This window comes from Lolium perenne, chromosome 1 (assembly GCF_019359855.2).
Source record: "Lolium perenne isolate Kyuss_39 chromosome 1, Kyuss_2.0, whole genome shotgun sequence".
NCBI classification, from domain to species: domain Eukaryota; kingdom Viridiplantae; phylum Streptophyta; class Magnoliopsida; order Poales; family Poaceae; genus Lolium; species Lolium perenne.
The window spans coordinates 130,633,332-130,660,782 of NC_067244.2; the positions used below are offsets into that span (position 1 = coordinate 130,633,332).

General features: G+C 46.2%; 2 protein-coding genes across 2 annotated transcripts in view; both read right to left on the bottom strand.

Moving 5' to 3' along the window:
• LOC127302183 (uncharacterized) overlaps positions 1-18,340 on the bottom strand; it is a 74,329-nt gene extending 55,989 nt beyond the window's left edge. The window contains exon 1 of the mRNA XM_071818562.1: positions 18,162-18,340. The gene's annotated coding sequence lies outside the window, so the exon portion shown is untranslated. The remainder of the gene's footprint in view (positions 1-18,161) is intronic.
• On the bottom strand, positions 13,330-17,157 carry LOC127302173 (uncharacterized). Its single transcript, XM_071818567.1, has 8 exons — positions 17,062-17,157; positions 16,815-16,869; positions 16,375-16,533; positions 15,820-15,946; positions 15,337-15,503; positions 14,633-14,945; positions 13,852-14,018; positions 13,330-13,763 (listed from the first exon to the last, which is right to left on the bottom strand). The coding sequence occupies exons 3-8, from the start codon at positions 16,502-16,504 to the stop codon at positions 13,618-13,620; spliced, it is 1,050 nt and encodes a 349-aa protein (XP_071674668.1). The 5' UTR covers positions 16,505-16,533; positions 16,815-16,869; positions 17,062-17,157; the 3' UTR covers positions 13,330-13,617.
• Positions 18,341-27,451: the final 9,111 nt, after the last annotated feature.

Sequence of the window (27,451 nt, forward strand, 5' to 3'; positions counted from 1 at the left end):
AAATCGGAATCGACCTTCGACGATCCCGACGAAATCGGAACCTTGACACGATACGATCCTTCCTTCTCGACGCGAAAGTGAAACCTTCCGAACGTCATCTCCATGGGCTCCGCCAGATACGCATATGCATCCAAACGGGAGGGTGGGTGAGGAACAAAATCGACAAGACCAGCAGCGATCTGTTTACCTCGATCCATTGTGTTGCTTGCGGTTGACGATGTCGAAGATCTTGAGCGTGCCATCGAGATCAGATCCTTACGCCTCTAGTCCCCACGGTCGGCGCCAATTGACAAGGTATCAATTTGTCAATGCCTATGGATTGTAGGCTAGGGTTTAGTTGGAAGTAGAGGGTAAGTAGATCTCGAAGGTTTCAGCCGGAAAGTACTCGACGATTATGAAAACTAGGGTTTGTAGACAATGATTCGATCCTTTCTTTGTCCCTCGACTCCCCCTTTATATAGGAGGTGGAGCCGAGGGATTCGTGCCATACAAGTTACAGAGTCCGGGACGGTTTCTAACTCATCCCGCCAGATTACAAATAACACTTCCTATTACAACTCTTGACTTTCCTTGATATATCTTGGGCTCCCGAATCTTCTTATTCTTCGGGTAGTGGGCCTTCAGTAAACCCCGGGTACTATCTTTGGCAGGCCCATTTGGGATGCCTATGTCACTTCTCGCCAGCATATTTCCATAGAGGATACTTGCGAGCTTGAAGTGGCTGTACTCTAGTCCTAAGAAAGTATGCAGTGATTTGGATACCTGATAATTCTTTGCCGCGAGTATTTTGCAACTCGTGGATACGAGCCATCAAGTTTTCTGTCGACGCCCTTTCTTCTTCGGTGGCCTCCGCATCCCAGGAGCGGCGGCGAAAAATTTTCTCGGCACCATCAAAAGGAGGGATGTTGTCCTCCGCACATCCATGGTTCTCCTCTTGAATGTACAACCACTTCTTGCGCCATCCTTGAACTGAGTCAGGAAGCTTGACGTCGAAATAGTCGACAGTGGGCCGAACAGAAATCACAACGCCGCCTATATTATAGGCGACATTGGGCGAGCCATTACGGCGGCAGAAGAAAATGCGCTTCCAAAGCGCCCAGTTAGGCTGGACGCCAAGGAAGGCCTCGCACAGAGTGATGAAAATGGAAATATGGAGGATTGAGTTTGGCGTAAGGTGGTGGAGTTGCAGACCGTAGATAAAAAGAAGTCCACGGAGAAAAGGATGAATGGGGGCGGAAAGACCGCGGATGAGGTGGTCGACAAAACTTACCCGGTACCCCATTGGAGGGGTCGGGTAGCTTTCCTCACGGGGGAAGCATAGTGCCTTGGGTTTCTTGCTGATCCCCAGCTTCTTCAGCATGTTGATATCCTGGGTGGAAATCTTCGATCTTTCCCACTCCGCCGTCCCCAGATCCACGGCGGCCATGGAGGATTCCGGCGTGCTGTGCCTCGTCAATCGACGCGGTGGCATCAACAATGGCGCAAAGTTCGCAGCTTGGAGATGAGGAGCTTAGGTGGCTGAGGGTCGCAGGAGGAAGTTTGCAGATGAGAAAATGAGGACGGCGCGAGCGGAAGTGCTCAAGGAGGAAGACGATGATCTTATATAAGGGTGCGGCGAAACGACGAACCGTTGGATAAGGAACATGTGTGACAGATGATAGCCACGTGGCAACAAGGGTAAAAAAGTAACTTAACGTTGGGGAAGTTACGGTGCGTGCGCCAGAAAAAGCGGAGGACGTGTGTCCCCCACTTGCACGACGTGTCAAGAAAGTGGATCAATTGGGCCCGCATGGCAGCGAGAGCAGATTTGTCGCAAATTTTTGACTAGCAATCGTGGCTATCGTCAGCAATAACGTCACCTTGGTGGAAGGAGAAATTCGACTACATAGCTTCATAAAAGGCGACATGGAAAAATAATGCTGAGCCTTTGATCAAATACAAGTTTTTGATCAAATGCCCGGGGGCTACTTTGAAAAAAAAAAGATAAGGAAAGACAAAATAGAAATGGCGTGAGCCTATGATCAAATACAAAATATTTGCTCATAGCCTCGGGGGCTACTCCCATCGGGAGCGCTGTTCGCGCACCCGAGGAATTATAAAACTTCAGGAGATAAAAAGAAAATATAGCAGCAAAAGGCGTGGAGCCTACAACCAAGTACAAGTCCTTGGCTGTAGCCTCGGGGGCTACTCCCATCGGGAACGCTGTTCGCGTGCCCGATGAAATCATAAAAAAAGAAGGAAAAACGAGAAAAGAAAGATAGCAGAGCAAAAGAGTATATTTCGAGTTATAAATAACTCTGCATATACTCCCATCGGGAGAACAATATAAGTCATCTTTGACTCGATAAAATGTGCCATTCCAACAGCCGAAAAAGCACTCGACAATATATTCTCAGAACGCCAAAGTTGCGATCAATTTCTGAATGCCGCAAATTTGCGAAGGTAAGACCCCAGATCCGTTCTGCTGGGCGTGGCATCGCCGAAGACTGCGCTCTGCTACTTTTATCCGTATCAACAGATACGAAGGAAAATCCTAACGGACGCGTTAGGTACCCGATAAATTTTACTGGGACTCGACAGAATGGTAAGACCTTAAGCGGCACCTGTCGACGTTTACACCGGTATCCCAAGGTCATGTCCAGGGACGTGATCTTGAAGTAGGTTTTTGCGGATTGCCACTAGAGCAGTTAACTAGTACCTGATCCGTCAGATGAACTAGCCCCAACTACCATTATCCCTGTACAATATAAATATTTATGAGAAGAAATATAGAAAAGTCAAAGCTGTCGAATAAAAATAAACAGTGGAGATTTTCCTTGACCCTACGATTCAAGCAAAATCTCGGGGGCTACTGACATAGGCATCCCAAATGGACCTGCCGAAGATAGTACCCGGGGTTTACTGAAGGCTCACTACCCGAAGAATAAGAAGATTCGGAAGCCCAAGATATTATTAAGGAAAGTTAGAGTTGTAATAGGAAGCGTTATTTACAATCTTGCGGGATGAGTTAGAAACCATCTCGGACTCTGTAACTTGTACAACACGAATCCCTCGGCTCCGCCTCCTATATAAAGGGGGAGTCGAGGGACGAGAAAGGCATCGAATCATTGTTTACAAACCCTAGTTTTCATAATCGTCGAGTACTTTCCGGCTGAAACCTTCGAGATCTACTTGCCCTCTACTTCTAACTAAACCCTAGCCTACAATCCATAGGCATTGACAAATTAATACCTTGTCATATGTCAAGCCATATTATTTTGCTAATGGCATCTACCCTGACCGGGCCACACTGGTGAAGACTGTCCGTAATCCAAACTCGGAGAAGACGAGTAGGTTTGTCAAGATGCAAGAGGCTTGCAGGAAAGATGTGGACCGAGGATTTGGTGTGCTCCAAGCTCGGTGGGAAATTATCCGTCACCCGGCAAGAACATAGTCACTCAAGACCATGCATGAGGTGATAACATGTTGCGTGATCATGCACAACATGATCTTTGAGAACGAGCGTCCTGATGGCCGCAAAGAGCACCACTGGGATTTCCAAGGTGAGCTGGTTGCGTCAATCCTTGAGGCATTATCTTGGGAGGACTATATGCATATGAATGTAGAAGTCACTGACGAGGCCGTGTGAAAACGCCAGAGATGGATCTGATTGAGCATCAGTGGACATTGGCTGGCCATGAAGACATTGCCTAGAGGACACCGTCTTATTTTCATGTAGACTTTAAAAATTTGGATGTAATAACTAAGACTTCGTTGAAACTGTTTATTTTATTGTTTTCAAACATCCCAATTCATGCCGACGAGCAAATACGTGGGGCCGCTGGAGGCACCCCTAGGCGCAAACGGACACGCGGACAAAAACGGTCATTTTCGCGTCCGTGGGGCGACGAAAACGGATGCACGCAGATAATTTAGACGTTCGATTTACGTCGCCCCGTTGGAGATGCGCTGACAAATAAGAAAATTCAAATCCTAGTGTGCGAAGGGGAATGTTGGGTGGGGATGGGGCGTGCGCACCTGCGCTGCCACACTTTTCCCTTATGTCCCTGCAGCCCTGACTCCTCAACAGCCAAAACCGGCTGCCGAATTGGTCAGCTTCAGTGTTTTTGAAACGCAATTTGGTCAGCTTTGCTGCCGAGAAGGTCAGAGCATGTCTAGCAGGCTCCTCAAAACGTCGGTACCCCGTATTATTCCGGCGGAATAGGGGGTGAGGGTGAAATGGGCCGTCTAGCAGGCCTCGTATTCGGGCCGCCCCGTATCGGCAGAGTACGGGGCCCATCAAACCCACTCCCGCCCCTACAAATAGAGGGTGAAGGTGCGAGTGGGGGTCCAACCCCTCACTCGCAACCCTAGCCCCGCCGTGCGCCGCCACTACTCCGGCGAGCAATTCCCACGCGCACGCCGCCGCATTTCCACCGCTGCCAGCCATGAGCGCACCCCGTAGGAGCAGCCTCTCGCCCGCCGCCGGATTGAAGCGTTCCCGCGAGCCGGCCACGGTGGAGGAGGCGTGGTGCCGCCACTACGAAAACTCCTTCGCCGGGAGTCGGCGTGCGGCGTGCAAGTTCGTCGGGTCCGATTGGATGCCGCCGAAGCTCCGGGACTTCGCGGAGGGCGGCCGCTACCATAAGGTCGACCCGCATTATTAAGCATGTAAGATCCAAATATCCAAATAACGCGAAGGCCACTACCGCCGTTGAAACCGATGAGCATGTAAGATCCAAATATCCAAATAACGCCAAGGCCGCTACCGCCGTTGAAGCCGATGAGCATATGCCGACGAAATTACCTTTGGCTCCACAATACATTCCGTCGGAATGGTTGTATATTGACAACTCAAACACTGCATGGACGGTGTGATCTTTCTCCATGCAAAGTTTTTTCTGCAGTAGAAGACCAAGAGCAACATATGGAATTCCGCCGTAAGGTTTTGTATGCATTGGACTCACTTTCAGGCTCCTGGTTAATGAATTGATGGGCCGGAAGTAAAGTCAGTCTATAACTCATCGCTGAAGTAAGAATGAAGTGTAAATTTCTTCAGTTCATGCATCCTATCATGCTTCATCACATATCTGATAGTATTTATGCATCCTATGGGTAAAAGATAACTGTTGCTATATCTACTAAACGAAACCAGATGGTATTTATATATCTATAATATGTTGATTTTGGTGACGTTCCTTTATATAGCTTTATTATTATGCGTACCACTGATGCCCAGAGCAGTGAAAAGCACCAGATACTACTGACGTAGCTTTGGTGTCAACCAGGGCTGAGAAGTCATGAATCTTCCATTCAAAATCTGGAACATGCGTCTTTCCTAGCAGGGCAGGAGCTGAAAATTTGGAAAAAATGCGCAACTCAAAGTTAATAACACGTAAGAGAAGGGGAGAAAGTGCTCTTGAGAGAATTTGTGCGCACGTGGCCGTTCCAAATTAACTACATAATTTTTTACATGTTCTGATTATACGAAATCGGAATCTTGAACACAATGATCCGCGTGAGTTGACCACAAATGTATTAGAGTAGTTAGTCCCAGTCAGGGGTAAAAAAAGACAGAAGGATTGTTGTGAATCGTGGCATCTGGTTCTTGTATATAAGAGACATAATCTGCACAACTCAAAGTTAATAACAGAGAAGTAAACAGAGAATGTGCTCCAAGAAAATTTGTGTGCACGTGCTAACTCCAAATTAACTGCAGAATTATTGTGTATGTTGTGAATTATATGAAATCAAGATCTTGAATAGAATTATATGTGCGAATTGACCACTAATGTGTTAGAGCAGTTAGCCATGTCACCAATCAGGGGTACAAAGGATAGAAGGATTGTTGTGAATTGCATTTGGCTTTTGTTTATATATAAGAGACATATATAATCTGCACTTCAGGATAGGCCAGGCAAACGCACCTCTACTTCCGGAGTTGCCCATAAGCTGTTTGTCTTCTTCTTCTCTCCTCCTCGCCCGGAAGTGAAATTACAAGGATTTGTTGTGTTGCTTGAAACCTCCAGTCGGGAGGACAGAAACAGAAATCGGAGATAATCCAACTAGGCGCACTAATCGCCAGGGATCGGATGAGGATTGAAGAGAGGAAAAAGATGTGGATTTGGGCGCAGATCGAGCGGCGCCTCTCAAATCTCAATGGCTTCCTCGGACCGCGTTGGAGGCCTGGCGCTGTGAGCCGAGGGGGTTTTATTATGGAGGTTCTAGCTTTTTTTTTCTTTTTTTCGAAACAGTACAATCAAAGATGTTCATACATACGCGCACACACTCACCCCTATGAACGCACACACGTATACCCTACCCCTATGAGCACCTCCAAAAGACTGCATTGAAAAACTGATCCGGCAGGTCTTACTGTTAGAGATATATTAGGTAGTATTAGATGTCACGGGATTTGTATAGGATTTGTCATTCATCTCCTGCCTTATCTCTAGGAGAGCTTCTTAGCCTCCAAGTCTTGTACCCTATATATACTCGCCCATGAGGCGCAATACAACATCCAACATGTTCCGCCAATTTCTCTCCCTCTCTATCATTCTACATGGTATCAGAGCGGCACGCTCCTTGATCTAGCCGCCGCCCAAGCTTCCGCGCCGCGCCGCCCCCGGGGAGGTCGATCTCCATGATCTACTCCGGGGGCCGCGCAACCCGTATGAGGGTTCGTTCGCCGATCCGTTGATCCGCTGCCCTCGAGTCTTTTTTTTCCAATCTGTAGATTCGTTTTTTTTTTGCTCCGCCGGTCGCTCGATCGGCGTTTTCTTTTTGGTTACCGATCATTGATCGGATTGAGTCGCCCATCGCCGTCGTCCTCTTGCGCCTCTACTCCGACAACGGCATCAACCTGCACCGGCCATCAACCGCACGGCACAGCCCCACGTGCCGCACACGGGGCGCCCCTACGTGCATCGCAGCAGGCTGTTCTTGCTCGCGCGGTCTCCATCGCCTGTCCGTCTTCGTCGCCATCGACCGGGACTTCATCGACAACGCCGCCATCGACTCCGATCTACGCGACGTCCACGCCATGGCGCGTATCGTGCCGCCGTCGGTCTGATCAACCGACCCCGCGCATGTCAACGCCAAGCACGTCCCCGAGCACGCGCCTACCACCGATCGAGCATCGGGTTGCTGCTGCGTCGCCCCTTCGGGTCGCAGCGCCGCCGCCGTTGGTCCATGCTGCTAGCCAACGACGCGCCTTCTGAGGCGCGTACGTCGCTGGTGGCGTCCCGCCGCTGCACCGACTCGCGCCCTGCAGCTACGCCGGCCCCTCAGGCCGTGGCGTCACCGCACGCGGTCACCTTCGCCGTCCCCCGCGCATCGACGTCCGAGGCCACCACAGCGCTGCCCCTTCGGCGCGGGTCGCCTCCGTCCTCGCATGGTCTTCGTCACGCCGCTGGGTCTTCCTCGCCTACTTCGTGTACCGCCGCCACGCCCCCACCACAGGTCGCCGCTGGGCTCGCCAACCACTTCAGGTCGCGCTGGGCTCGCCGACCACCGCAACGCCCGTCTAGGCGTCCAGCATGACCACCCCTGGTCACCGCTGGGTTAGCCGCCTTCTACGTCTCCAACCGTCTCGACTTCGTCGCCCGTGTCATCGCCTCGTCCCCGTCTACACCACCTGCTACTCTACTCCGAGAACCGCGGCAGCGTCGGCATCTCTCCGTCGATTTGCGACCGCGACGCTTCCGGAGGCCTCCTCTGCTAGTCCCTCTGACATGGCGACAAGTTCATGATGGTCCCTACCCCTCGCATGCCCGGTACTGGCAACACCGGAAGTGCCTTCGTCCCCGACACGTTCCCGAGTCTGGCAAACTCGCGCCGGACGTCTCGTCTTCATCGGCTTCGACAACGTCTTCTTCGGCATCGCCTCTACGACTGCCTCGACCGCGTCACCGACTTCTTCTATGTGTACTCGGTTCTGGCAAAACCGAAGTATGCCTTCGTCCCCGACGTGCGCCTGGTTCTGGCAAAACTATGGTTGCACTTCGTCCTCGATAGCTCGGACTGCATCGACTTCGGCATCGACAACCTCCACGATTGCCTCGACGCGTCTCCGTCACTCTCCTCGCACACTATGCACTTGCGGCTACATCGACACCGGCACCCGCCCACGACATCGATCACGGCAATCTCTCGCGCGGCTCCCTCGACCAAGGTTGCAGCACCCACGCTCTCGGCTACCTCGACATCGGCACAAAGGGCTACCACCTCACCAGCGCCTCACCAGCTCCTTCTACAGTCCAAGCAATCCGCGACGCGACACCGTCCACGACGCTCCCGCTACGACTGCGGGGGAGTGTCAGCCTTCTGGGGTCCACTTCGGTTTATCTCCAGTCTGACCGTCCACGACGTTCATGTTGTTCACGTCGCTACCGCTACGACTGCGGGGGAGTGTTAGAGATATATTAGGTAGTATTAGATGTCACGGGATTTGTATAGGATTTGTCATTCATCTCCTGCCTTATCTCTAGGAGAGCTTCTTAGCCTCCAAGTCTTGTACCCTATATATACTCGCCCATGAGGCGCAATACAACATCCAACATATTCCGCCAATCTCTCTCCCTCTCTATCATTCTACATGGTATCAGAGCGGCACGCTCCTTGATCTAGCCGCCGCCCAAGCTTCCGCGCCGCGCCGCCCCCGGGGAGGTCGATCTCCATGATCTACTCCGGGGGCCGCGCAACCCGTATGAGGGTTCGTTCGCCGATCCGTTGCCCTCGAGTCTTTTTTTCCAATCTGTAGATTGGTTTTTTTTGCTCCGCCGGTCGCTCGATCGGCGTTTTCTTTTTGGTTACCGATCATTGATCGGATTGAGTCGCCCATCGCCGTCGTCCTCTTGCGCCTCTACTCCGACAACGGCATCAACCTGCACCGGCCATCAACCGCACGGCACAGCCCCACATGCCGCACACGGGGCGCCCCTACGTGCATCGCAGCAGGCTGTTCTTGCTCGCGCGGTCTCCATCGCCTGTCCGTCTTCGTCGCCATCGACCGGGACTTCATCGACAACGCCGCCATCGACTCCGATCTACGCGACGTCCACGCCATGGCGCGTATCGTGCCGCCGTCGGTCTGATCAACCGACCCCGCGCATGTCAACGCCAAGCACGTCCCCGAGCACGCGCCTACCACCGATCGAGCATCGGGTTGCTGCTGCGTCGCCCCTTCGGGTCGCAGCGCCGCCGCCTTTGGTCCATGCTGCTAGCCAACGACGCGCCTTCTGAGGCGCGTACGTCGCTGGTGGCGTCCCGCCGCTGCACCGACTCGCGCCCTGCAGCTACGCCGGCCCCTCAGGCCGTGGCGTCACCGCACGCGGTCACCTTCGCCGTCCCCCGCGCATCGACGTCCGAGGCCACCACAGGGCTGCCCCTTCGGCGCGGGTCGCCTCCGTCCGCGCATGGTCTTCGTCACGCCGCTGGGTCTTCCTCGCCTACTTCGTGTACCGCCGCCACGCCCCCACCACAGGTCGCCGCTGGGCTCGCCAACCACTTCAGGTCGCGCTGGGCTCGCCGACCACCGCAACGCCCGTCTAGGCGTCCAGCATGACCACCCCTGGTCACCGCTGGGTTAGCCGCCTTCTACGTCTCCAACCGTCTCGACTTCGTCGCCCGTGTCATCGCCTCGTCCCCGTCTACACCACCTGCTATTCTACTCCGAGAACCGCGGCAGCGTCGGCATCTCTCCGTCGATTTGCGACCGCGACGCTTCCGGAGGCCTCCTCTGCTAGTCCCTCTGACATGGCGACAAGTTCATGATGGTCCCTGCCCCTCGCATGCCCGGTACTGGCAACACCGGAAGTGCCTTCGTCCCCGACACGTTCCCGAGTCTGGCAAACTCGCGCCGGACGTCTCGTCTTCATCGGCTTCGACAACGTCTTCTTCGGCATCGCCTCTACGACTGCCTCGACCGCGTCACCAACTTCTTCTATGTGTACTCGGTTCTGGCAAAACCGAAGTATGCCTTCGTCCCCGACGTGCGCCTGGTTCTGGCAAAACTATGGTTGCACTTCGTCCTCGATAGCTCGGACTGCATCGACTTCGGCATCGACAACCTCCACGATTGCCTCGACGCGTCTCCGTCACTCTCCTCGCACACTACGCACTTGCGGCTACATCGACACCGGCACCCGCCCACGACATCGATCACGGCAATCTCTCGCGCGGCTCCCTCGACCAAGGTTGCAGCACCCACGCTCTCGGCTACCTCGACATCGGCACAAAGGGCTACCACCTCACCTGCGCCTCACCAGCTCCTTCTACAGTCCAAGCAATCCGCGACGCGACACCGTCCACGACGCTCCCGCTACGACTGCGGGGGAGTGTCAGCCTTCTGGGGTCCACTTCGGTTTATCTCCAGTCTGACCGTCCACGACGTTCATGTTGTTCACGTCGCTACCGCTACGACTGCGGGGGAGTGTTAGAGATATATTAGGTAGTATTAGATGTCACGGGATTTGTATAGGATTTGTCATTCATCTCCTGCCTTATCTCTAGGAGAGCTTTTTAGCCTCCAAGTCTTGTACCCTATATATACTCGCCCATGAGGCGCAATACAACATCCAACATATTCCGCCAATCTCTCTCCATCTCTATCGTTCAACACTTACGAAGTCACCACAGGCGCCTCGCTGTCGACGGAAACGTCGCCTTCCACTGAAGAATATTCCGCTTTTATGAGACACCAAAGTGTCAAATCTAGGATTTGAACTCTGGTGAGCTGGGGTGCCATTGCCCTCCTAACCATCAAACCACAGGTTGGTTCTCATGGAGGTTCTAGCTAGGGACGAAACTGTTTGCATATCCGTAACGAACTCCTGGATCGTGACGTACGAGTGGTTTCCGGTAACCTCACGACTCCACAAAAACGCACCCGCCATCCCGCCTTGTGGCGTCCGCGTGCTACTCCGCGCTGCTAATGGAGGAGTGCCCCGCCGCCGGCGAGACAAGAAGCAGGAGGTGACATGGTGGATTGGGCGAGGCGTCTCCGCCTAGAACCGCCGCAGAGTCGCAGGTCACGCACGGCAGGGAGGCGCCAGCCAAAATGCCACACGAAAATACTCATGGTCTCAGAGTTCAGGTCGCAATTATACATGCAGCACTTGCCAATGTACAGAGGGACAAAGACGGAAATTAGGGGAGGCATGATTCCATGAAATAACACGATTCAAATAAACAGATGGAAAGTGCTTCTTGATACGTCAGATTAGAACACCCAGTGAGAGATTAGAACACCCAGTGATCCTTAAAATTGACTTTGAAAAAGCCTATGATAAAGTCAAATGGTCGTTTCTTCAACAAACACTCCGTATGAAAGGTTTTTCGGAGGAGTGGCGCGCGTTAATTAATAACTTTGTTTTTGGTGGAAGTGTCGCCATCAAAGTAAATGATGATGTTGGTCGATACTTTCAAACAAAAAAAGGTTTACGACAAGGTGATCCGCTATCTCCAATGTTATTCAACATTGTGGCGGACATGTTGGCAATTTTAATTGAGCGTGCTAAAGTTGATGGTCAGATTGAAGGAGTGGTACCTCACTTAGTTGAGGGAGGTTTATCAATTCTTCAGTACGCTGATGACACAATTCTGTTTATGGATCATGACCTACAGAAGGCTACAAACCTGAAATTAATTTTGTCAGCGTTCGAGCAACTGTCAGGTCTTAAAATAAATTTCCATAAAAGCGAATTGTTTTGCTTTGGCGAAGCCCAAGACGAGGCAAACCTGTATGCCGAACTATTCGGATGTGGGTTAGGCAGCTTTCCGATTAGCTATTTGGGCATTCCGGTTCACCATCGGAGACTCACACTTGCTGAATGAAAACTCGTTGAGGAAAGACTTCAGAAACGACTTAGTAGTTGGAAAGGTAAATTACTATCTCTCGGTGGAAGATTGGTTCTCATTAACTCAGTACTCACAAATCTGGTACTGTATATGATTTCCTTCTTCCAATTGCCTAAGGGAGTCCTTCATAGATTGGACTATTTCCGATCTAGGTTCTTTTGGCAAGGAGATAGTGAGAAGAAAAAATACCGGCTGACAAAATGGAGTGTTGTTTGCCGTCATAAGGATCAAGGTGGACTCGGCATCCATGATCTAGAGGTTAAGAACAGAGCTTTGCTAGGTAAATGGCTAGCTAGGTTGTTAACCGAGGATGGTGTATGGCAGAATTTGCTGCGGAGGAAGTATGTTGGCTCAAAGGCTATATCTCAGGTTAGTTGGAAACCAAGAGATTCGCATTTTTGGGCAGGCATAATAGCTACTAAGAAATACTTCTTCCCATATGGCTCTTTCTCCATTAGAGATGGGTCTGAGATAAGGTTCTGGGAGGATATATGGTTGGGAACAACCACCCTCCGTGAACAATATCCAGCCTTGTTCAATATTGTGAGACATAAGCATGATACTATACAGAAGGTGATGGCAACATCACCACCGTCAGTAACATTCAGACGTGATCTCGTTGGCCCTCGGTTGAACTCTTGGAATGAGCTAATACTGAGATTAGCTTCTGTCCAACTACAACAAGGATCAGATGAGTTTCGTTGGAATCTTACAAAAAACGGGGTTTTCTCTGTTAGTTCTATGTACTCAGCTTTAATTGAACCTATTCAACCGGTTTTTAATAATACATCCATTTGGAAGATGAAGATACCACTAAAAACTAAGGTCTTTTCTTGGTACCTTCGTCGAGGTGTAATTCTTACTAAAGATAATCTTGCAAAGCGTAACTGGCATGGGTGTACTAAGTGCGTTTTCTGTCACGAGGAGGAAACAATAAAACACTTGTTCTTCCAATGCCAGTTCGCTAGATCTATATGATCAATCATTCAGATAAGTTCCACCTTATATCCTCCAAAAAGCGTTGCAAATATATTTGGCAATTGGCTAAACGGAGTAGATGCTAGGTTCAAAGTTCTTATCAGAGTGGGAGCGATAGCAGTTTTATGGTCGCTATGGCTATGTAGAAATGGCAAGGTTTTTGATAATAAAAATTCTTCTCTTATGCAGGTCATTTACCGATGTACGGCGTTGCTCCGTTCATGGTCGTCTCTTCAGCGTTTGGAGGACCGCGACCTATTTACGGTGGTGTCTTCACGCTTGGAGGAAACGGCGAAAGATTTTATTACCCAACATGGGTGGCTGCATAGTAGAAAGATTTTACCTCCTACAGTCTAGTTTTTTGCTTTTATCAGACATAGTACTCGTGTGTTCTCTTTCTTTGCTTCGTTTCTTCAACTGGATTTTTTAGCGGCTGTGTGTATCCTGTTATGCAGAGGCCGGGTGTATTGCTTAAACATGAGTAATAATAAAGCGCCCTTTATCGAAAAAAAGTGAGAGATAACACGATTCAACTGAAAACCAACATGGGTGTAGCAAAGACATGCTGACTGACATAGTTGCATCATCCAGGCATAAGGAAGTGCTTCACAAATCATGTGTTCCGTCCATACATGTAGACCTAGAAATATATAGGAGTAGGTAAGATATGATGTCTCACTTCTGGCATCCAGGTCAATACTAATAATCCCACAAGTTCGTAGTACTGCTACCACAACATTGTCTTATATATATAAGTCTAGATGAAAGGGCATTATGTCTTCAGCAGGCCATGAGCTAGATCTAGCCATCAGTGGATGACCCAACAATAGTGATATCTGCCTTGATAACGCAGTTCGAGCCTACAAGATATCCTCCAGACGGGTCCTTGAGTTTCTTGAGTCCAAGGAAGTCAGACCATCCCCAGCCGTATGTACACACCCAGAGACCTGTGGAGGCCGAAAAAGTAAGATCAACTGCAATCATGAGGTTAGAAATTCTGGCTTTCTTGATATACAGTTGCTAAGGAGAGCGAACCTGCTGTTCTAGTCAAGTGTTTCCCATTCTTTTGGTCCAGGATCGAGAGAGTCATTACAGCCACATTCTTAAATTTGAGAGGGAGATTCTTCGAGGCATCCACGTACAAGAACAGAGAAAGGGAATCAGTGCTGAACTTGTCACCACGTGGATACATGCCGATGTACCTTCATTTTCAGAAAAATAGTACAGAGTAAGTGACTTCAAATGTAGGAGAATGGACGAAGTGCCCCGGAAAAAAATGTATTTCAAGAATGTGGTTAGTTATTGAAACAAAAAATGCACATCCATTAACTTTGGTCACATTTTGTTGCCAGTAAAATTGTAACAAAAATCTAAACAAGACATGACTACAGTACAAGAATATACAATGTTACATAAATGAACTGGAGAAAATGATGGATGGTATATTGGTATGTCATACAGGAAGAACTGATCGTACCAAAATATGAAAATAAAATTCCTTGAATTTTCAATTTTTTGGTTCTCCTAAAAAAACATATATGACCAAGATATTTTATGTGTCAATATGGGTTTTAGTAATACAATTTTTCGAATTTGTTTAAGAATTTTTTGTGCACATTGCCTTGCACAAAGATCTGACCATCTGTACTGTCCGCTGGCATAACGCATTAAAGATAAGCTTCTGGCAACTATGAAGTTTGTAATATAATTTGGGATGGTAAGCAAAAAAGGACACATGTAAGCTAAAATGTTGGATAACATATCATATTATTTATATGGATTATTTGCGATGCAATTAGTAGTAACAGGTGAATACCATTTAAGCCCGCCCACTTCAAATGTAGGAGAACGGAGGAAGTTAGAGTCCAACTCTGAGAAATTGTTCATGGTCCAGGTGTATGTCCCTTCGATGAATCCCTTGTTCTGGACAAACATGTTCTGAACTTTGGTAGTCTTCTTCTGAACCACAACAGCCTTCTCTTCAGGAGACGAGACATCAACTTTTAGTATCTCCACACCAAAGACACATATGTCATCAACTAGAAAAGTGGATGATTTCAGTAGCTCCTTAAGAGGAATCAAGCATTCCTTCTTCGAATAGTGATTCTTGAAATCGAAGTTGTAGCTAGCTGTTTTAGGTAAAGGTGAGATGATTAAATAAAAAGAAATTGTATCTAAGATGCAAATAGAGCACCAAATCTTGCCCCAGCTAAGATGTAAGCAGAAATCAAAGTAGTGAATCACATTCCAGTAATGATTATCAAATTTAAAGAGAACATTTGATCTAGTCTAGTATATTGTTCCAATCAGAAGAGTCTCAAAGTTGTCACACAATGCAGAAGGTCTGCAGACAAACTTATGGGAAATAAAATACAAAGCGACTTGCTATTGGGAAATAATCGACCATATACAAAATTTACAGATAATTGACTCGTAATGATGGAATTTATAGCTGAAAATTATGAAACATAGAGGAACATGGACTCCTAGCTGTAATAGGATGGATGTGCTTCAGAATACCTTGGCATCCACAATACATTCCATTTGAATGGTTGTATATTGACAACTCAAACACAGCATGCACTGTGTCACCTTGCTTCAACTTTTTTCTTGATAGCATAAGAAAAAGAGCAACATATGGAATTCCAGAACCAGGATTTTCATGCATTGGATTCACATGCAAGTACCTGGTAAATGGAAGAATGAGTAGAAATTCTAGGATCATAACTGGAGCACGAATGAGGCCTAATTTCTTCAGTTCATGCATCATATCAATATTCAGAATCTGACTGCTTGTTTATGAGATTGTGATTCCTAATTTATTTCATTGAAACATGATATGTGTGTAAACAACAACAAAAACAACATCAAATCATTTTTCCCAAGCAAGTTGGGGTAGGCTATATGTGTGTAAACGATATCTTAAATTAATATTATACGGATAACAGATAGTTGGTCTTTATAGTAAAACAAACAGAATGATTTTGCAATTAGTGTCCATACCATTCGAACCCAGAGCAGTGGAAAGCAGCAGATGTTGCTGACTTAGCCCCCAAATCAAGTAGCAATGAGAAGTCCTGAATCTTCCATTCTAAATCTGGAACGTGGGTCTTAAATGGTAGAACACGAGCTGAAATTTGCACAAGTGCAATAACTCAAAATTACAAAACAAAGAAAAGAGAGAATGTGCCATGAGAAAATCATGTGGAAGTTGCAGTTCCAAATAAACAGGCTACAATATCGACTACCGGGCACCAGAAAAATGGAGAACAGCATGGAAGTTTTCTTTATTCTGATCATACGAATCAAAATCTTGTATACCTTTATTCGTGACAAGTACTTAATTAGAATTGTTAGTCAAGTCATCCATCAGGGTTAGAACATGGCAGAAGATACTTATACTCCTCATCGATTAGACATGAAGACCAACAGTTTCACTTTCTAGAAAAGGAGAGTGATATATTCAACACATGACAAACTAGACATCTTGCTGAGTCATCAACATGATGGTGAGGGCAAGTGCTTGTTCAATTCAGAGCTAGCATTTCATATTCTTACCCTGACTTCTGCCAAGGGAATAATGATGCTGTAAGTTGCATCTGATGTTTTTTTTCCTTCCAAAATGCATCTGAAACACAATCCGAACATCGGCCAGACAATACATACCCGTACTCCTGGAGTTGCCCATAGATCTGTCCTTTCCTCTTCTCTCCTCCTCTGCAAGTGAAATTAAATCACACCCTAACAAAAATTAGATCATGCATTTCAGAGTAAAGGAATGCATGTCATGTGAAATATTACTAATTACCAGGCAGGCAAAAAATGTAATTATCATGCCATAAGTGCAAAGAACATACAGAATCTTCAAAGATAGAGCCGATCTTTGTATATATAATTACCACGGATTATAAAAAATAATTACCGGCGAAAATAAAGGAGAGAACCAGAAGTAAAATCACACTCCACAAGCAGGTGGACTTGGAAGCTACGCGCCTTACCCCTCGATAGATTACGAAAGAAGGCCAAGAGCTTGCACCAGAAAACTCTGAAACCCTGTTTCGTGAAGAAAAAGAAAAAAGCCTGGGAGTCTGAAACCCTCTACTCCAGAAAAGGAAGAAGTGAAGAACAGTAGCGAGGAAGAAGGTATTCTCCTACGCGATCCAAGGCAAAGCGACGGGATTTCCAACTAACAGGAAGAAGGCGAAGGCAGAGAGGGGCCTGGATTTGGGGGCAGACGGGGCGTACCTCACAATGTCTTCCTCTGTCGACGACGATTGGGGTCCCGGAGGTGCGAGCGGAATGGGGTTTTTTGTCGAAGTAGAAGGCAAGAGCACCAGCCCCTCACAAAGAGCAAGGTTGCCTTTCTCAGTTTTCGTTTCTCTCCTCTCTCCTCCAATCACTTTATTTTTCTCCCCGTCTCTTCTCTCAGCTGCCATGTGCAAGGTTGCCATTCTCGTGCAAGGTTATTGCAGATTCCGGCGTTCACCATTTTTACTTCCATTTTTCCTTACCTCTCTCTACTTTATGTCACTTCTAAGAAGTGGCGTATGATCATGTTGGACATGGTGGCCTATTGCTCCTTTTTTTTTCTAAAGCAAAGTTGAAAATGCCGACAATCTCTTTTTTTAACAGCCTACCGAATATCTCCTTACTGTATCAAATTATTTTAAAACGTCATGTTTAACAAATATAACGGCGTGATAATCCCTGCAATAAGTAAGTGTGAGGGGGGAAAATTGGCCCTACAATACTCTTTTTTAGGTTTAGTAGTTGTCTCAAAAGTTTAATAACAACCCAGAAAACCTCCATATATGTGGGCGATGCAGAGATTATTAACTGTACAAAAACATTTAACTTGTCGCAGAGTCGTGTTTAGCGTCCTTGCAGAGGGTCTTAGCAAACTTTCATAGGTTTGATGGTGGCCTCAAAAGTGGTGTTTTGAATGGGAAGGTAAGAAAAATGATGACATAAAAAAGATCAAGTGACTAGAGAAATAGATCCAATCTTGGCCTAAAATAATTATCAGGACATACACAAATCATTACCCACGAAACTGAAGGGAGAGAACAAGAAGTAAAATCACAGTCCACAAAGAAGTCGATTTTGAAAGCTATGCGGTTTACCCCTCGATCGATTATGAAAGAAAGCCAAGAACTTGCACCGGGAAACCTTGAAACCCTGTTTCATGAAGAGAAAGAAACCTGGAAGTCTGAAACCGGCCCTCTGCTCCAGAAAAAGAAGTGAAGAAAAGTAGTGCGCGATCCGTGACAAAGAGACAGATCTCCGACTAACAGGAAGAAGCTCAGGCAGAGAGAGACCTGGATTTAGTTGCAGATCGAGCGTACCTCGCAACTGCCTCCTCTGTCAACGACGATTGGAGTTTCAGAGGTGCGAGCAGAATGGGGTTTTGTCGAAGTAGAAGGGGACGTTCGCCTCTCCACAGTCCACACACACCCACAGTCACGACGGGAAGAGGGGCACAAAGAGCAAGAGCACCAGCCCCTCACCTTTTCTCTTCTCTCTCTCTGTGTGTCACTCTGTTTTCCTCCTATCTTCTCTCACATGCCATGTGCATGGTTTGCCATTCTCGTGTAAGGTTACTGCAGATTGCCACGTCCACAAATTTTACTCCTCTCTTCTTTTCTCGTCAAGTCGATGTCAATTTTCAGAAGTGGCAGGATCAGGTTGGTGGTCGGTGGGTGATAGCTCCTCCGTATCTAAAAGAAAACTGATTTTTTCGAAAATGAGCACTTTATTACTTTAAGCAATAGATCCGGCCTCTGCATAACTAGGATGCACACAGCCGTACCAATATCTGTTACAAATACCAAAAAAACCGACTACAAGAGTTGCAAGATAAAAAAAACAATACTAGGTAGGTGGGCCCAGGCGAAGATCACGCTGTCACCCATGTTGTGAAAAAATATCCCTCGCCGCATCCTCCAACCGTGAAGACACCTCCGTAAAGAGTTCTCGATGCTCCAACCGCTGAAGTGGCACCCATGAGCGTAGCGTAGCTGTAGACCGGTACATGACCTGCATAAGAAAAGAAGAAATATTATTGAAAATCTTGTCATTTCTACATAGCCATAGCGACTAAATAATGGCAATCTCTCCCATCCTAATAAGACGCTTAAACCTAACCGCCAAACCATTGAGCCAATTACCAAATATATTGGCAACACTACTCGGGGGGTATAAGGTAGAACCTATTTGGACAGCTGATCATATAGATCTAGCAAACTTACACTGAAAGAACAAGTGTTTAATAGTCTCGTCTTGGTGACATAAGACACACTTCTTACTTCCATGCCAGTTGCGTTTGGCAAGATTATCTTTAGTGAGTATGACCCCACGGCGAAGATACCATGTAAAAACCTTCGTTTTGAGCGGTATCCTCATCTTCCAAATTTTTGAATTATTATCCACTGAAATATCAGGCTGAATCAAAGCATTGTACATGGAAGCCACAGAAAATGCACCATTCCCGGTGAGATTCCAACGAAACTCATCTGACCCTTGCGTCAATTGAACTATCTCAAGACCCTGTAGCAATTCATGCCAGGAGTTTTGTCTAGGACCGATGAGACTTCTTCTGAACGACACATTCAGTGGGAAAGTTTTCAACACCTTAGCGATAGTATCACTTTTGTGTCGCACAATATTGTACAATGTCGGGTTTTGTTCTCGGAGCGTGGCATTACCAAGCCATTTATCCTCCCAGAAACGAATCTCCGATCCATTCTTAATAGAGAAAGATCCATATGGAAAGAAAAAATTCTTTGTATCCATAAGTCCTGCTCAAAAGTCAGAATCTCCCGGTTTCCAAAAAACCTGAGATAATGCCTTTGAGCCAATATACTTTCTCTTGAGAAGTGTTTGCCAAACTCCCTCCTCGGTTAGTAACTTAGAAAGCCACTTACCAAGTAAGGCCCTGTTCTTGACCTGATCTTGGATGCCAAGTCCCCCATGGTCTTTTGGACGGCAAATCACACTCCACTTAGCCAATCGATACTTACGCTTCTCACTATCCCCTTGCCAAAAGAATCTAGATCGGAAATAATCCAATCTTTTTAAGACTCCTTTAGGAAGTTGGAAGAAAGAAATCATATATATTACCATATTACTTAGTACCGCGTTTATGAGAACTAATCTTCCACCCAAGGATACTAATTTGCCTTTCCAACTACTTAATCTAATTTGCGGTCTTTCCTCGACCATTTTCCATTCGGTATTGGTTAGTCGCTGATAATGAATCGAAATACCCAAATACCTAATCGGAAATTGACCTTGCCTAGAGTCGAATAGCTCAGCATATTCTGCAACGTTATGTTGGGCCTCGCCGAAACAAAACAACTCGCTTTTATGGAAATTGATTTTTAAACCCGAAAGTTGCTCAAAAACTGAAAGGATTAACTTTAGATTTCGAGCCTTTTCGAAGTCATGTTCCATAAAAAGGATTGTATCGTCAGCATATTGAAGAATAGACAATCCTGCATCAACAAGATGAGGAATGAGCCCTTCAATTTGGCCCTCTGATTTTGCACGTTCGATCATAACAGCGAGCATATCCGCCACTATATTAAATAGCACTGGCGATAATGGATCACCATGTCTTAGCCCCTTCTTGGTTTGAAAGTAATTGCCCACATCGTTATTGACTTTAATGGCAACACTCCCACCAGAGACGAAACTATTGATCAACGCACACCACTGATCAGAGAAACCTTTCATTCTGAGAGTTTGTTGCAAGAAAGACCACTTAACCTTATCATAGGCTTTTCGAAATCAATCTTTAAGATCACTCCATTCAACTTCTTTCTATGCAATTCATGAACAGTTTCATGGAGGACTACCACCCCATCGAGGATGTTCCGTCCTTGCATAAAAGCAGTTTGCAAAGGTCTGATCACATGGTCAGCCACCGTGTTGAGCCGTATCGTGGCCACCTTAGTAAATATTTTAAAGCTAACGTTAAGAAGGCAAATAGGACGATATTGTTGTATCATTTCTGCTTCATTAACCTTCGGCAATAAAATAATTTCACCAAAGTTAAGCCTAAACAGCTCCAACTGGCCGGCATGAAGATCCGACAAAAGAGCAAGTAGGTCAGACATGACGACATCCCAGAAATGCTGATAAAATTCAGCTGGAAAACCATCAGGACCAGGGGCTTTATTATGCTCCATTTGGAAGACAGCTTTTCTTACTTCCTCCTCCGTGTAAGGAGAAGTAAGAAAATTATTCTCTGCTTGAGAGACTTGAGGAATATCATCCGTTTTAGTCTCATCAAACGAGAAATTACCTTCCTCGGGAGCACCAAAATGTCCCTTATAATAACTCGTAATGAAAGACTTTAACTGTTCATGGCCCTCGATCGTACCCTCATCCTGGACAAGAGAACGAATGAGTTTCTTCTATGTCTGCCATTAGCAACACAATGGAAGTACCTCGTATTCGAATCTCCCTCAAGAATAAATTGGGCCTTTGATCTTTGGTACCATTTCAGCTCCTCTTCGCGCAGAAGTTTTGTAATTTCCGCATTCGATTGGCTTTTCTGCTCAATCTCTTGTACAGAAAAAGGCAAACTTCTGCTTTAGCTTCAAGGTCATCTATAATAGATGAAAGTTGTAGGTTTTCTTTTTTAAGAATCCCAGTTGTGTGTCCTGCCCAAAAACAAAGGTGTCTGCGTACAGTACGCATCTTGTTATTCCACCTCTGTATTGGGGACAAACCTACAACCGGTCTTTCCCATATTCTTTTAACCATGGTCTGAAAACCTTCCCGAGCCAACCAACCGAGCCCGAACTTAAATCGACGGTTAGATGAAGGTCTAGGTAAACCAGTGGATAATAATACGGAAGCATGATCCGAAAAACCAACAATACGTTCTAGCGCGCGCACCGACACCATTGGAAATTTCAATTCCCACTCAGTATCCATCAGTATGCGATCTAGTTTTTCATATGTTGGTTCTGGAAGATTATTAGCCCAGGTAAATTGTCTGCCATTCATTGACACCTCCCTCAAATCCAAGCTGTCAATGACCGCATTGAACAGGAAAGGCCAATGATTCTCAAAACTACCCCTACTCTTCTCACATGGAAATCTCAACAAATTATAATCACCTCCTATGAGAATAGGATGGGGATTGTCTTTTGCCAGATTCACCAATTCACGGAGAAAAGCGGCCTTATAATCCTCCTGGGCAGCACCATACACGGCGACTAGACTCCAGATGAAATTGTCAGCTCTATTACGGTGGAATTTGATGTGAAATTCCCCTGCCGAATGTGCTAACACTTCCATCGAGTATGTTCTTGTAGGATAACGTTGCATAGAAAACAAAAATTTTCCTACCGCGAACACGCAATCCAAGCCAAGATGCAATCTAGAAGACGGTAGCAACGAGGGGTTTATCGAGTCTCACCCTTGAAGAGATTCCAAAGCCTACAAGAGGAGGCTCTTGTTGCTGCGGTAGACGTTCACTTGCCGCTTGCAAAAGCGCGTAGAAGATCTTGATCACGATCGGTTCCGGCGCCACGAACGGGCAGCACCTCCGTACTCGGTCACACGTTCGGTTGTTGATGAAGACGACGTCCACCTCCCGTTCCAGCGGGCAGCGGAAGTAGTAGCTCCTCTTGAATCCGACAGCACGACGGCGTGGTGTCGGTGACGGTGGAGAACTCCGGTGGAGCTTCGCTAAAGCTACGCGGGAGATATGGAGGAGAGGGGGGCGGCTAGGGTTTGGGAGGGGGTGGCCGGCCTCAAGGGGGTGCGGCCAACTTGTGGCTTTGGTGTGGCCGGCCCCCTCCCCTATGCCCCTCATTATATAGGTGGAACCCCAAGTGTTGGTATCCAAGTCTTCGAATAAGACCCGAACCAAAAACCTTCCATATGGAGGGGAAACCTAGCCAAGCTAGGACTCCCACTAGAGGTGGGAGTTCCACCTCCCATATGGGGGGGTGGCCGGCCCCCTAAGGGGGAGTCCACTTGGGACTCCTCCCCCACTAGGGTTGGCCGGCCATGGAGGTGGCGTCCCATGTGGACTCCACCTTCCTTGGTGGTTTCTTCCGGACTTTTCTAGAACCTTGTAGAACCTTCCATAGAACCTTCCGCGACATTTTAATTCACATAAAATGACATCCTATATATGAATCTTATTCTCCGGACCATTCCGGAACTCCTCGTGATGTCCGGGATCTTATCCGGGACTCCGAACAAATATTCGAACTCCATTCCATATTCAAGTTCTACCATTTCAACATCCAACTTTAAGTGTGTCACCCTACGGTTCGTGAACTATGCGGACATGGTTGAGTACTCACTCCGACCAATAACCAATAGCGGGATCTGGAGATCCATAATGGCTCCCACATATTCAACGATGACTTTTAGTGATCGAATGAACCATTCACATACAATACCAATTCCCTTTGTCACGCGATATTTTACTTGTCCGAGGTTTGATCTTCGGTATCACTCTATACCTTGTTCAACCTCGTCTCCTGACAAGTACTCTTTACTCGTACCGTGGTATGTGGTCTCTTATGAACTCATTCATATGCTTGCAAGACATTAGACGACATTCCACCGAGAGGGCCCAGAGTATATCTATCCGTCATCGGGATGGACAAATCCTACTGTTGATCCATATGCCTCAACTCATACTTTCCGGATACTTAATCCCACCTTATAGCCACCCATTTACGCAGTGGTGTTTGGTGTAATCAAAGTACCTTTCCGGTATAAGTGATTTACATGATCTCATGGTCATAAGGACTAGGTAACTATGTATCGAAAGCTTATAGCAAATAACTTAATGACGAGATCTTATGCTACGCTTAATTGGGTGTGTCCATTACATCATTCATATAATGATATAACCTTGTTATTAATAACATCCAATGTTCATGATTATGAAACTAATCATCCATTAATCAACAAGCTAGTTTAAGAGGCATACTAGGGACTTCTTGTTGTCTACATATCACACATGTACTAATGTTTCGGTTAATACAATTATAGCATGATATATAAACATTTATCATAAACATAAAGATATAAATAATAACCATTTTATTATTGCCTCTAGGGCATATCTCCTTCAGTCTCCCACTTGCACTAGAGTCAATAATCTAGATTACATTGTAATATACCTAACACCCATGGCATTCTGGTGTTGGTCATGCTTTGCCCTAGGGAGAGCTTTAGTCAACGGATCTGCTACATTCAGATCAGTGTGTACTTTGCAAATCTTTACTTCTCCATCTTCGATGTACTCGCGAATCGAGTGGTAACGCAACTTGATATGCTTCAGCCTCTTGTGTGACCTTGGCTCTTGTGCATTGGCGATGGCACCCATGTTATCACAGTAAATGATTAATGGGTCCAATGCACTAGGAACCACACCGAGCTCTACAATGAACCTCTTCATCCATACCGCTTCTGATGAAGCCTCTGAAGCCGCTATGTACTCTGATTCTGTTGAAGACTTCGCCACCGTGCACTGCTTCGAGCTATATAGACAGTAATATTACCATCAGCATCTGTTTTTCTCTTGAAGATCCATTTATTCTCGACAGCCTTTCGGCTATCAGGTAAGTCTACCAAAGTCCATACTTTGTTATCATACATGGATCCCATTTCGGATTTCATGGCTTCTTGCCATTTGTTGGAATCTGGGCTCATCATCGCTTCTTCATACGTCGCAGGGTCCTCATCATTGTTATCCACAATCATGACATTTAGACAAGGATCATACCAATCAGGAGTGGTACGTTCCCTTGTCGATCTGCGAGGTTCAGTAGTTTCCTCGTTCGAAGTTTCATGATCATTATCATTAGCTTCCTCTGTTGCCGGTGTAGGCGGTACTGGTACAACTTCCGGCATCGCGCTACTCCGATCAACGAGTATAGATTCATCAATCTCATCGAGTTCTACTTTTCTTCCAGTCACTTCTTTAGTGAGAAATTCTTTCTCAAGAAAGGTTCCGTTCTTAGCAACAAAGATTTTGCCTTCGGATCTGTGATAGAAAGTGTACCCTATAGTTTCCTTAGGGTATCCTATGAAGACGCATTTCTCCGCTTTGGGTTCTAGCTTGTCCGGTTCTAACTTCTTTACATAGGCTTCGCAACCCCAAACTTTCAGGAACGACAGCTTAGGTTTCTTATTAAACCATAGTTCATACGGTGTCGTTTCTACGGATTTTGATGGTGCTCTATTTAAAGTGAATGCGGCTGTCTCTAATGCATAACTCCAAAATGATAACGGCAAATCAGTAAGAGACATCATAGAACGAACCATATCTAAGAGAGTTCGATTACGACGTTCGGACACACCGTTACGTTGAGGTGTTCCCGGCGGTGTCAATTGTGAAAGTATTCCGCATTTCTTTAAATGCATGCCAAACTCATAACTCAGATATTCACCTCCACGATCAGATCGTAGAAATTTAATCTTCTTGTTACGTTGATTTTTTACTTCACTTTGAAATTCCTTAAACTTCTCGAAAGTTTCGGATTTATGTTTCATGAAATAGATATACCCATATCTACTCAGATCATCTGTGAAGGTTAGAACATAACGATAACCACCGCGCGATGCTACGCTCATTGGTCCGCATACATCGGTATGTATGATTTTCAATAAGTCAGTAGCTCGCTCCATCATACCAGAAAATGGAGTCTTAGTCATTTTACCCATTAGACATGCTTCGCATCTATCAAGTGACTCAAAGTCAAGTGATTCAAGTAATCCATCAGTATGGAGTTTCTTCATGCGTTTCACTCCAATATGACCAAGACGACAGTGCCACATATAAGTAGAATTATCATTCAATTTAATTCGCTTAGCATCAATGTTATGTATATGCGTATCACTACTATCGAGATCTAACAGAAATAAGCCATTCTTTTGTGGTGCTCGACCATAAAAGATATTATTCATAAAAATAGAACAACCATTATTCTCAGACTTGAATGAATAACCGTCTTGCATTAAACAAGATCCAGATATAATGTTCATGCTCAACGCAGGTACATAATAGCAATTATTTAGGCTTAAAACTAATCCCGAAGGTAGATGTAGAGGAAGTGTGCCGACTGCGATCACATTGACCTTGGATCCGTTTCCAACGCGCATCGTCACTTCATCTTTCAGCAGTTGTCGTTTATTCTTTAGTTCCTGTTTCAAGTTACATATATGAGCAACCGAACCAGTATCAAATACCCAGGTACTAGAACGAGAACCAGTGAAATGAACATCTATAACATGTATATCAGATATACCTTCTTTCTTCTTCTTGACAAGGCCGCTCTTCAGATCAGCCAGATACTTGGAGCAATTACGCTTCCAGTGTCCCTTCTCCTTGCAGTAATAGCACTCAGCATCAGGCTTAGGGCCGTTCTTAGGTTTCACAGGAGGTGTGGCAGCTTTCTTGCCACCCTTCTTGAATTTTCCCTTAGACTTGCCCTGTTTCTTGAAACTGGTGGTCTTGTTGACCATCAACACTTGGTGCTCTTTCTTGATCTCAATCTCAGCAGCTTTTAGCATGCCAAAGAGTTCAGGTAACTCCTTGTTCATGTTCTGCATATTGTAGTTCATCACGAAGTTCTTGTAACTTGGTGGCAGTGATTGAAGGACACGATTAATCCCCAGTCTGTTAGGAATCACTATTCCCAAGTCACTGAGTTTCTTCGCATGCCCGGTCATGGCGAGCATGTGCTCACTAACGGAGCTGCCTTCTTCCATCATGCAGCTGAAGAATTGTTTCGATGCTTCATAGCATTCCACGGCCGCATGAGTCTCAAAAATAGCTTTCAGCTCTTTCATCAACTCATGAGGATCGTGGTGCTCAAAACGTTTTTGAAGATCGGATTCCAGACTGCATAGGATGGTACACTGAACTTGAGAGTACCGTATTTTCCGAGTCTCGTAAACAGTTTTTACTTCATCGGTTTCAGTTTCTGCAGGAGGGTCACCTAGCGGTGCATCAAGCACATATTGCAGATTTCCGCCAGAGAGGAAGATCCTCACATGACGGAACCAGTCGGTGAAGTTGCTACCGTTGCTCTTAAGTTTCTCTTTCTCTAGGAACTGATTAAAATTGATTGGGGACGCCATCTCTACAACATATATTTGCAAAAGTTTAGACTAAGTTTATGACAGATTGAGTTCAAATTTTAATTCAACATAATTAAAAATCTAAGTGAACTCCCACTCAAAACAATATCCCTCGCATTGTCTTAGTGATCACACGAACCAAATCCACCGCACCTAAACCCGATCATCACGAGAAAAGGTGTGATTTCAATGGCGAACACTCAAAGTGTTCATCATATCAACCATATGATTCATGCTCTACCTTTCGGTATCACGTGTTCCGAGACCATGTCTGTACATGCTAGGCTCGTCAAGGCCACCTTAGTATCCGCATGTGCAAAACTGTCTTGCACCCGTTGTATGTACTTATTGAATCTATCACACCCGATCATCATGAGATGCTTCGAAACGACAAGACTTGGTAACGGTGCTACTAAGGATGAACACTTTATTATCTTGAGATTTTAGTGAGGGATCATCTTATAATGCTACCGTCGCGATCTAAGCAAAATAAGATGCATAAAAGGATTAA